The sequence below is a fragment of the Vicugna pacos genome, chromosome 11, assembly GCF_048564905.1.
Source record: "Vicugna pacos chromosome 11, VicPac4, whole genome shotgun sequence".
Taxonomy (NCBI): Eukaryota; Metazoa; Chordata; class Mammalia; order Artiodactyla; family Camelidae; genus Vicugna; species Vicugna pacos.
Window position 1 is genome coordinate 88,275,773 of NC_132997.1, and position 12,634 is coordinate 88,288,406.

The 12,634-nt window shown below is 30.3% G+C and overlaps 1 protein-coding gene across 5 annotated transcripts in view; it reads left to right on the forward strand.

Moving 5' to 3' along the window:
• ATRNL1 (attractin like 1) overlaps positions 1 to 12,634 on the forward strand; it is a 626,998-nt gene that overhangs the window by 200,280 nt on the left and 414,084 nt on the right. For all 5 annotated transcript variants that reach the window (XM_072971947.1, XM_072971950.1, XM_072971948.1 and 2 more), the window contains one exon: positions 6,269 to 6,321. In XM_072971947.1, the coding sequence (XP_072828048.1) occupies positions 6,269 to 6,321 (53 nt within the window). The remainder of the gene's footprint in view (positions 1 to 6,268; positions 6,322 to 12,634) is intronic.

The following is a 12,634-nucleotide window of genomic DNA, read 5'->3' on the forward strand; positions in this document are numbered from 1 at the left end:
TTCAAGTTTTTGGAGCAAGTAGATATCCTCCTTTTCTAGCTTCTGAGTGGAAACATTATATCTCATGATAAGATATATATATATATTTTTAATATTTAAATCAATAGGGACAAAATGAAATGGTATATTTTAGCACATAGAAGTTATTTTATATTTTGTTTTTTCACAAGTGATGTTTATAATGTAATGTCATTTACATAAATGGTAACCATTATTTAGGTGACATGTAATGACAATATTTACTCTTTCAAAGTCTCTAATGAATATTTCAGCCTAAATCTGCTTTCTAAAAAGGTCTGACTGTTTGCTTAGTGGGAGTAGAGGATGATTATCTCTTTGCTTAGACACAGAAACACTTTGAAGTTATGTTTTTAATTAAGCCATGCAGAAGACTTCTGAAGGCTTTTAATGTTTGTATCTAATCTTTATACAGAAATATTCTGAATTTTAAAAATACTACTCTGCTTACATATCAGAAATACTAATATAATTTGTATAATGTAACAAATACTAGTTAAAGAATTATTTTTTATATCTGTACTTTTCCCTTCATATTCTGTTTACCTCTTATAAACTGAGTTGAACTTGATCAAATACTTTAACTTCTTGAATTATTTATTATACAGATTAGGTTAGTACATGTCCATATCTCAAATAAATATATCAAAATATTTTATAATTAAAATTTACGTACAACAGAAATATGGTGGACAGACCCTAAGATGAGAAGCCATGATCTCTGCTTCTGATATTTACACACTATCATATAATCCCCTTTCCTTGAACGTGGTCATGATCTGTGACTTGCTTCTAAACCAGAAAATTAAGCAAAGGTGATAGGATATCACTTATATGATTTTGTTACATTATATAGTAAAGGTGATGATATGTCACTTGCATGAATGTGCTTTAAGTCTGTGTCTTGCTTGAAGACTTGCTCTAGAGACTTTCTCCTTTGCTGGCTTTGAAGAAGTGAAACTGAAGGCATCCTCTAAGAGCTGAGGGCAGCCTCAGCCAACAGCAAGTAAAAAACCAAGGCCCTCAGTTCCATAGCTGCAAGGAAATCAATTATACCAACCCCCTGAGGGAGCTTAGAAGCATATACACCCCTAGTCAAGTGTCTGATGAGAACCTAACTCCAGCTGACACCTTGATTGGAGCCATGCAGTGAACCCCAGCTCCAGCTAATATCTTGATTACATCCCACTGAGTCTCTGAATAAGAGAAACCAGCTATGCTATCTATGTTCAGACCCCTGATCCACAAAAACTGTGAGGTGATAAATACATATTGATTAAACCACTAAGTTTGTGGTAATTTAGCAATAGGTAACTAATACAAGTATATCCAACTGCTCTTTTATTTTGTTTATTGAATTACGTATTTGTGGACTAAATATTTACATAATACACACTTAAGTGCTTTCAGAGTTTCCCAGCCATGAAGGGAATCTCTCTTCTTTGAGAGAAGATATACTTTTTGGAATTGGTATAATGATTTCAACACTGCAAATTAAAACTCTTCTAAAAATAGACTATCTAGAAAGAAATTTTACTTTTGTATTATTAAACATGGTGTATTACAGAATAAAACATAGTTTAAAACATTTTTATTAATCTGATTATTTTACATTCATGTGTGAAAAATTGCTTTAAGAAAAAATTTAGAATTTGCTTTATATTGCTCTCTTTTTGTTGAAAATAGTTGTTTGTGAGGTCCTCCATTCTGATTTTTTAACTTGCATTTATTTATGAGGTCTGTATTGAAATTGATAGATGATAATCTTGCTTCTAGATCACATTATTATATAGGTTACATGAAAATCTATAATGACTGATGAACGTTTCAGTATATCATCTTATTATATTTATAACAGATTAACACAAATGATTTTACCATCTTATCTTGGCATGTAAGAGATAAAATGGGAATATCATTGGTTTGTGTAGCACAGCATTGAATATAGTGATACATTTACACATACATTTTATACATTTATAAATTTATACATAACTACATTTATCTGAGATTTTATTCAATTCATCCCTTGTAATGAAAATATTTTCCCATGGGTGGTGACTGCTATTAGAATGCATTTAGTAGTCGGTTTTTAGAGGTATGACAAATAGATCCAAATTCTTTTTCGTTTTTTTTTTTGAGTGAATTAGACATGAGAGAAATTTATCTGATAGGACATGACATATCTATGACATGAAAAAATTGATTATTCTTGCCTGATCTCGATCTTTACTATGATGATTACTAACTCACATGCTCCCTCTGCATTTACCTATCGGTCCTCAGAACCATTTATTTATCTATTTACTGTTGATATGAACTCATGGATTCCTGTTTTCCCCTATGGTTCATAATTCACTGCTCTACCTAATCATTTGGCATTTGGTCAGTGGGAGCTACTTTAAGCTGGTTCTTTGTGTTTTTATGACATGTACCTGTTATTTTGGAAACACGTCTTTACTTTTGATATAAGGTGTTATACGCTCATCTTGTACCTGTCCTGCCTCATAATCAGCTTTTTTTCTTTTTTGTAGAGGGTTTTTTTTTTATTGTAAGAGAATCATATTAGAGACCAGTATCTTGGTGCTACTTATATGTTCTTTGTTACCGAGGTGTCTTTCCTTAGTGCCCTTTTCAGTGAACAGAGCTAGAGAATAATTAAAATAAATAGACATAAGTACATATATATGAAGTATATACATACATTTAAATTTGTACATATGCATGCATATACACATACATTACAAAGCATTACTTCCTACTCAGACTTCTGATTTCATCCCATCCCCACAAGGTTCTTTTGGGCCTTCTCCAGTTCAGTGTTTCTGTGTCTCTTCTTCCTCAGTGTAAACAATGGTTTCCAATGACATTAACACGTTCCTTATTTGTTCAATTCTATAATGCATTTAAAATATTTTCAGAATTGCTTTGTCTGTATCACTTTAATAAACAAACGTACTCAAAAGATTTCAAAGTTTGATTTCACTTTTTTTTCTCTACCTCATCTTACCCAAGATTGAGAGAATATATAGTCAAAAATTGCATTCGTATGTTACTTGAAACTGTCTTTTCCTCCCTCCTTCCCTCCTTCCTTCCTCCTTTCCTCTCTCTTCCTCTCCCTTTCTTCCTCTTCCTTTCCTCCCCACCTCTTTCCTCCTACCCTCCTTCCCATTTCCTTTCTCTTTGGCATGGCTATATAATATTTATTTGAAATTCATTAAGTTTGTTTCTTTCAGTTTACTTTGTGTTTTAATTTTTTTTTTCCATTCCCATTCTTAGTGGTTTAATATAGTTTTTTGAGAGTATGTTAGACAGTAACATTCTTTCAAAAGACAAAAGTATTAAAAAGTATACAGAGAAGGATTACTCCCGATTTCCACCTTTCTTCTCCAGTAGGTAATCAACTTCATTGTTTTCTGGTTTATCTTTCCTGTGTTTCTTTTTGTAAAGATAAAACCATTTAAATGACTTTATGTGTCTTTATACACACATGCATACACACATATACATACATTCATTCTTTTCCTTCTTACACAAAGGATAACATACTGTAGACACACATCTGTATCAAGTCATAAAGATCTTCATCATCTTTTTGTTTGGTTTTGTTTACAAGTGCATAGTACTGCATTGTACATTTACCCTAGTCATCAAAATACTACTTTTATCATATACTAGATTTTTAGTTAATGATAGTTAAGCCCGTTTCTGAAATTTCTCTTCTGTACCATTGGTCTTTTTGTTGATGTACTAATATCACACTATTTTAATTATAGAGACTTTGAGTATATTTTAATGTCTTGTAAGTTTAGCTCCCCTCAAATCTCTTCCTTTTCGTTGTTTTTTCCCTAGCTATTCTTGTATGTTTATAAGTACATTTGAACATTAAGTTCAACTTTTCTAGCTCCTTTAAAGCTCATTAAAATTTTAATTAGATCAAATTAAGCATTATCTTTGAAATTAACAGCCAACCTGATAATGTTGAGATGTCTTTCAATTTATTTATATCTACTTTTGTGTTTTTTTGGCTTAATTTTATGCCTAAAATTCCATTATGTTTCCTTTGCAATTATTTGTTTCCTTAGTTGTTTGTAACCACTGATGATTCTTTAAATGATACCTGAAATTAAAATACCAAAAATTGTTGTTTAAACTCAACTCATAGTTATATATTTTGAAAATATTTCTATACATTCAAAATTCACCCCATAATTATTGATTAATATAAAATATTTTAGAAGCTTTGTTTCTAATTTGCTTTTTTGAGTTTGAAAATGTTAAAGAGAATATAATTTTTATATTGGATACCTTCAAGGACTCTGTAAAGCCTTTGAGTTTAATCCTTAATAAGGTGGTGTTAATTCCTTATTTCTGTTAAATTTCCGATCTTGAGTCATGAAAGCCAGCAAAAGTTACTTCCAAAACAAGGACATATAATTTCATCTTTCTGAGAAAATATGTGGTTTGGAGAAAATAAAGTTTTATGTATCCTTTGTAAAAATTATATTATGTTGAAGATAAACATATTACAGTAATTTCTAGTCCAATATAATATTATATAATTTGAATAAACTAAATAATATTAACAAAAATAAAAACTGTATAACTTCCACATTGGAAAATAGGTTTGTATCTGGAGCTCTTAAAATCAACTCACAGATAATTAAAAAGTGCATGAAGTCCCTGTACTTTGTCAGAGTTAGTCATCTTATATTGCTGTGGGAACTTGAAAATCACCTCTTTAGGCACTAAGATATGCAGGGAATATAATGCATAACAATGCAAGGAATATTATGTTGCATGTTTTCTTATTCTAAAAGTAGTATTGAGATACTCATTTGCAATGAGTCAAGTTTACTTTTTGTAAGACAGAAAAAGGAATGATAACAGTATTGTCAGTCAGTTCTTTAGTGCTATGTGTATAGTTGGTACTAAGTGATAGGATTTAAATTTAAGGAGTTGACTCTAAAGAAAGGAACAACAGTATAGAAATGGTTTAAGTTCTGAAGTGATCAACCCAGCAATAATGAGTACGATCCTTTTCTTAAGCTAGAAAACTGCTGTATACCACACGTTTAAAAAGTGGTGTTTGGAGCAGTCACAGAAAACCTAGGCCCCAAGTTTCCTTCATTTCACAGAGGATAAGTTAGCAGTATAAAGGGCTATTGTATTTCTACTTTAATTTTGTAGCTAGTATAGAAAAAGATTTACTCTTCAACTCATTTTTTTGTTACATGGATACAAAAAACTAGTAAGTGCATGGCTGAAAAATACATTCAGACTGTAACCTGATTACTTTATTACTCTCAACTGGCCCTTCATTAATTAAAATATATATTTATTAAAAATTATTCCTCAGTTCTAATTAACTCAACTAAAACTAAAGACATTTTTGGAAGAACTTCCTCACCTTTTCAAATGCTACATATAATTTAAATACTGTCACTTTATTCCATTACCTTGGTGTATATATTTTATAATTATTAAATTTGGAGGGCATTCCAAGAAGTAGCACTATGCAGAACCAAGCTATATCCCTGTTAGGCACTAATTGTCATTTTAATTGAATTCTGGAAGCAGGGATTGAAACATATGAACTCCAGAGATTTTGAAAATACTATTTTCTCCACTCCTCTAGTTAACCATATTTTTGAAGAATTTAATAGAACTTGGAATTTATGAGTTTGAATTCACGTATCTTCTTTCATTTTGTTATAATCTGCTTACATGAATGCAGAGTTTGAGCTCCTGAACTTAGGTTTGGATGATTTAAAGGAAATTGATCTCCATTATGCAATTCAGGAGATCTTTTTAAAATACAGATTCATTGATGCAGAAACTGGGGAAAGATACAGTAATTTTAAAGATTACCAGAAGTAAGAAAATTATGTGGATTTATGAATTCCCACAATTTTCTTCCCTTACCTAAAATTGCCTTTGTATCTTTAGCCAGGCTTGAAAATTCTTCCTCATGTTACTAAGAAAGAGGACATACCCTAAAATTTATAGCTTTATCCTATCTGCCTTGCAGCATTCCGTATATTCCTCTCATATGTTTGCTGTTTTTCACTTATTTCTTCTCTCATGCTCATATACGTTAACTGCAAAGATTTATTTTTAAAACTTTAATTAATAGTATAGTTTTTAAGATGTTTTAATGTAGTGTTTAATTACATTTTTGCTTAAAGAAAAACTTAAGACTTTTGAATTTTATTGTTTAACAGTAAATGAACTTTTTGTATTTCTATAGATGTGACTCTGAAAATCGCTATGTTGGTAATCCACTTAGAGGAACATGTTATTGTAAGTACTTACATACTTTTATTTTAAATAATTGGTTTGTATTATTAGTTGCAGGTGATTTTGCAGGTAATAAAATTCATTTTGTATAACTGATGTTGTCATTAGTATGTTACCATTTGTCTTTTTTAAATCTTGTAACTCCATATATATTACTAAGAAAGGCAATGCCTTTTGCTATATTCTCTAATTGCATTTGGTGCATTTTTTCTATTCTAAGAATAAAACAGCAATAAATCTTATTCAGAGCATGCAACAAAATGTTGAACTTGAGTGAACTCGGCTGGATTTTAATATAGTCTTTTTCATTATGATGAAGTTTTGAACAAACAGAATTTTGTGATAGATTTTTCTAGGTGGTAATTTTGGTTATTAGTAAAAAGCTGCACTGATTTTATACTGAAAGATTCTTTTATTGGATAATGATCATATGGCAGATGTATGTTTAACTTTTCAGAAACAACCAAACTATTTCCCAAATGGTTATACTAGTTTACATATCCACCAGCAGTGTATGAGTTTTACTTCTTCCAAATCTCTTCTTATGGTTAGTCTTTTAACTTTTAGCCATTCTAGTTAGTGTGTAATGGTATCTAATTCTCATTTTATTTGCATTTCCCTAATAACTAATGATGTGAAGTATTTTTCATGTGATTATTTGCCATGTGTATAAGAGAAATTTTTTAATTTAGATGGAGTTTGATTTATCAATTTGTTTTTTTTTTTGAGTAATCTTAGCCTAAACTAAGGTTACAAAGATTTTCCCCTATGTTATCTTCCAGAAGTTTTATATTTTTAGGTTTTCCATTTAATTATATAGTCCATTTTGAGGATTAACTCCATTTGTGTATATTTCAAGGGATGTACCAGTGTTATTTTCATAGGATATTCAAATGTTTGAGCACCATTTCTTTAAAGATTATCCTTAAACCAATGAATTGCCTTTGTACCTCTCAAAAACATATAGTGATTCATATATGTGTATAAAACTATATAAGACTATTTCTGGATTCTATTTTGTTCTGTTACTTTATCTGTGCATTTTTGTGTCAACATAACACGATTACTGTAGCTTTATAAGAAGTCTTGAAATGATGTAGTATTTACTCTCCAATTTTGTTCTTCCTTTTCAGACTTGTTTTGGCATTTCCTATGTGTTTACATATGAATTTTAGAATCTGCTTGTTAAGTTTCCAAAGACACATGCTAGGATTTGGTTGAGAGTGTATTTAGTTTATAGATCAATTTTAAGAGAATTAGTAACTATAGTGAGACTTTTGACCCAAGAACATAGTATATCTTTTTTTCTTAAGTATTCTTTAATTTATTCTCAGCAATATTTGGTAGTTTTTGCTGTGCAGATCTTTTGCAGTCAGATTTATTCCTGCATGTTTTATATTTTTGATGCTATTGTAAATAATATCTTTAAATATTTCATTTCTGATTGTGTTTGTTATGTACAACTACACTTGATTTTTATATTGATTTTGTATCCTTCAATTTTACTAAACTCACTCTTTAGTTTTAGTACCTTTTTGTTTTTGTAGATTCCATCATACATAGACAACAATGTGTTCTGCAAATAATGGAATTTGATTACTTCCTTTTCTCTCTGAATGCCTTTTTCCCTCCCGTATTGTATTGATACCTCTGGTATCATGTGAAAATATGTGTGGTGGACATGCAAATATTTTTGTCTTTTTCCTGATCTTAGAGGGGGAGCTTCAGTCTTTCGCCATTAAGTATGATGTAGGTTTTTCCTAGATGTCTTTATCAGGTTGAGGAAATTCCCTTCTATTCCTACTTAGTTGAGTGTTTTTATCAAGAGTGGATATTTGCTTATGTCGTACACTTTTTCTACATCCATTGAGATGATCATAAGATGTTTCTATTTTACTTAATATAGTAATTTTAGTTTCAAAAATTAATGGATAGGATAACACTATATGGCTGTACCACTTTTTTGGGTCCATTCAGCAGTTGATGGATATTGGGATTACCTCTAGGCTTTGGCTATTATCAAAAATGCTGATATGAATATTTAGATGGTCTTTGTGTACACATTTATTTTTATTTTTCTTGGGTTGATTTCTAGGAGTAGAATTGCTAGGTCATGTGATCTGATTGTGTTTAAGAAACTGCCAGATGACTTTATAGCATGGCTGTACCATTTTACATCCTTACTATCAATTTATAAATGTCTGTTTTTCCACATTCTCATCAACACATTATCTGTCTTCTTGATTATAGCCATTCTAGAGTATGTGTAGTAGTATCTTGTGGTTTTAATGTGCATTTATCTTATGACTAGTAGTGTTGAGTTCAATTTCATGTGTTTGTGTCTTGAACATGTTTTGTTAGGTATGTAAAGTATGAATCTCCTAATACTTTGTTGCTATTTCAAATAGTATCTTTTAAAATTGCATTCTATACTTTATATATGTTCAATATGTAAGAATAAAATTCATTTTAGTACACTGATCTGGTATTCATCAACTTCAGTGAACTCTGCTATTGATTCTGGTTGTTTATGGAGGTTTGATTTTTAAATGCAGTTAATTATACTACAGGCAAATAAGGGCTGTCTTATTCCTCACTTTCCAATCCCCTTATTTTTTATCCCTTTATTGGGACGATAGGGATCTCTCTTTCAGTACTAAAAATATGATAGTAGTAGGCGTTACCAACAAGTAGCGTTTGCTGTAATTTATGGAATATTCCCTGTATCAAGTTAAGAAAATTCCTGTCTATATTAATGTGCTACAAGATTTCATCATGAATGACTTTTTTTTTTAACCTTGTTAAATGTGAAACTGCATTTACAGATTTTAATTAATTAAACATCTTTTCATTCTGGGGTAAACCAAACATAGTCATGGCATATTACTATTGCGGCTACTGCTAAATAATATTTGTTTATATTTTATTTAGGATTATTTTCAGTATAAATGAATGCAGAGTATATTTGTATATTTTAAGTAAAATGACCTAGACTGTAATGTTTAGCTTTTCTTTTCTAACTTCATATTGTGTAATTATGGTAATCGTTTTTAAAAAATGAATTTGACAAGATTGCTGTTTTATTTTTATTTTAAGCTTTTTTTTTAAAAGAATAGTTTAAAAAAGTTAAGAGAACTTTAAAGATTAGCTAAATTCAACTAAGATCTCTGGGTCAGGTGCTTTTTTATTGGTAGTTTTTTTCCCATCTCTTTAAAAATCCATATTATAGCATGAGCTTTTGGGTTTATTCATCCTTTTCTAGTTCATCAGTTTTAGGTTTTCTCTTTTAGTAATTTCTTCCTCTTATGTACTTTTTAACTGGTGTTGTTTTGCCTACATTTGGTCACTTGGTATAAGTTTTCTTAAAAGCATTATTTTCTGCATAGTTTATGGTTCAATTTTTATCTTGTTTTTGTATATTATATAAGAATTTTCTTAATTTCAATTAAGTAAATCTTATTAAAACCATCTTTTATTTTCTAATTTTATTGAGAATGTGGCATAAAAAAAATCCCAAATCTAATTAAGGTGTTTTTGTAGCCTTTGGGACACATGACAGTGTTTGGAGACATTTCTGTGTATCACAGCTATGCACAGGGTTACGGGTCCCATGGGCATCTAGTGGGTGAAGGTCAGGAGTGCTGCTAAAAACCCTTCTGTGCACAGACAGCTCCTTAGGGTGAGAATTACCTGGCCCCAAATTGCAGCAGTGTTGGGGTTGAGAAGCCCTGATTTAGAGGTTTAATCTGGTTCCCATATGGTTTTGGAGGAAACACTATTTCACATGTGGGTTTATGTTCTTCACATAGGAGAAGCACGTGATGCTTGCTAGTCTTTATGTTCTTAGCAGACACTGATGCTCGGTGTTTAGATTGTAATTGATTAGATGTTACAAACTGATTTTTTTAGCCCCTTCTTTGTTTCCTGTTTGGAATCCTTATGAAAAAACAAATTTCTTCTCATGAGATATTTGCTTACTCATTGCTGTAGTCATGTATGAAAGGCATGATAGATGCTATGATCCTTTTTTTTTCAGTTTACTAGTTTTCAAAATAAAGAACTGTTTGCTCAATATCTCCCAAAGGTGAAAGCTGGATTCGTTGTTTTTGCATCATGTGGTCATATACCTATTTAATATGTTTCGATCTACTTGCAGTTATTATTCTTACTGGCACTTAAATTGTCTATTTTCTATGACTTTAAAATTATCCTTATTGTCTATATTTTCCATATTCATTTTATTTTTCTTCTCTCAAACATCTTGTATTTTATGGGGACATATTTTTATCTGATTTTTTAAAATTAGAAATTCTTGTTTGATTCTTCAACAGTTGTAATTGAATTTTTGTTGTAATTAGTTGTAATTATGGACACAAATAAATTATGATCCACTTTTTAGAAATAATAAATATACTAATATTTAAGCCTTTTATATTTGAGACTAAGCTGGTCTCTGGATTTTTCTTCTGGATCAGTGGTATCCAAAATTAATATGAGCCACGTGTGTAATTCAAAATTTCCTGCTAGCTATATCACGAAAGTCAAAGTAAACAGGTGAAATCAACTATAATATATTTTTTTTTAACTCAGCATATCTGAAATGTCATTTTAACATGTAACAGTATATGAAAATCATCAATGGCATCTTTTTCTTTTTCAGTTTTTCTTCAAGTGCAGTGTTTGGAATATAGTTTGTATTCTATCATTATGGCAGTCCCAATTCAAATCAGTCATACTTCAGTTACTCAGTAGGTACATGTGAATAGTGGCTACCATACTGGACATCTCATCTGTTACAGAGGACTCCCACCCTCTTTTAAAAATGTTAAAGGAACAATCATGAAGCACTAGATGGCAGTCTTGCCATTTGTTATGAGATCTTAAACTTCATAACTTTTAAAGGAAATGGTGTTAAAAAAAAAAGAAAAGGTCAGTAGTTCTTGTAATAGTGTTAATGGAAACTATTCTGATTTAAAAGATTAGACTGAAATTTAAAATGCAGGTCCATATTGTAACTTGAAGCAATTGAGTGCATGCTGGTGTTAACTTAATTGAAAGTAATACTCCAGTAGTTGTACTGTCTTCGTAGTTTTTCAAGCTTCAGTTTAAAACCCCAAACCAAATGTAGTAGATAGCTCTTCTGTATCACGTGGAGGAAAGAAAGTTTCTAGCAATGATGCCTAATTTGGTTGACTCTTGTAAACACTGAATGGCAATTTATCTTTGCAAATATAAAAACCAGTAGTCACAAAGTATTATAGTTTCTTTTTTCTTGAATTCTTTCTTTTAAGTTACAATAAAAATTATAAGAAAACCTTAAACACAAAATGAAAAACTGGACTATGAAAATGTTATGTAGAGGAAGTATTTCAATGAGTAGAAGCAGAGTACAGAAAATCACTTACTGAAGTCATCTACTTTATGCTCCTACTACATTAATTCTTCAAGTGCATGCAGTGTCCGAACTGCCACTTATTGTATTTTCCAAGTAATCTCATATGTTTGGGCTTTCTTCACCCTTTACTCTTTCAAAAATTACTGTTTTACACTTTGATTTTCTTTTATTCCTATTTAGATGCAGTTATGTGATTAAAATAGTACACTGCCTCTTTTAAGAGTAATAAAATTAATTACTACTTTTATAGTCAATGCTCACTTCTACTACCTATCACATCTTCACTTAGTTTATATTACTAAAGTAAATTTATCCAGTCATCTCACTGTAAACCCTTTAATTATTATTGACTTATGTAATTAATGGTTATGTCATACTGAAAGACATTGTTTATTGGCATATCATTTATTGGATTTGATTTCTTTTCTTTTGTTTGATAAATAAGAGGTAATGTTTCTAGTAAGTGTTATTATAGCAGTAAATTAATAAAAATCAATCTCAATTTAATCACTTAAAATGCTATGTCATACAAAACAATGAAAGCAATTAAAACTTGTGTTAATCTTATACTTAGTGTAACTATTCTGTTTTGTTCTAAAACAGAATTTAAAAGTTTTCCTATTTTAAGCAAAATATATTCTACTTTCTTAGTTAATTGTTTATATGACTTTTTCCCTGATAAATATAAATAGAATTCTAGATAGGGTTTGGCTGGTCCATCTGCAAGTAGAACAGAAGTGACCCTAATGAACACAGAGTATCTGAATTCTTATATTTCACAGATTGAAGACTTGATGGACTGATGATTATCTGACAAAACATAGATGCCTCATGGTTGGCATTTTAATCTTGTTCTTTGATTCATCAGTGTTTTTATTAAATTTTCTGAAGCTTATATCTCAGTATTTAAACATTTTTATT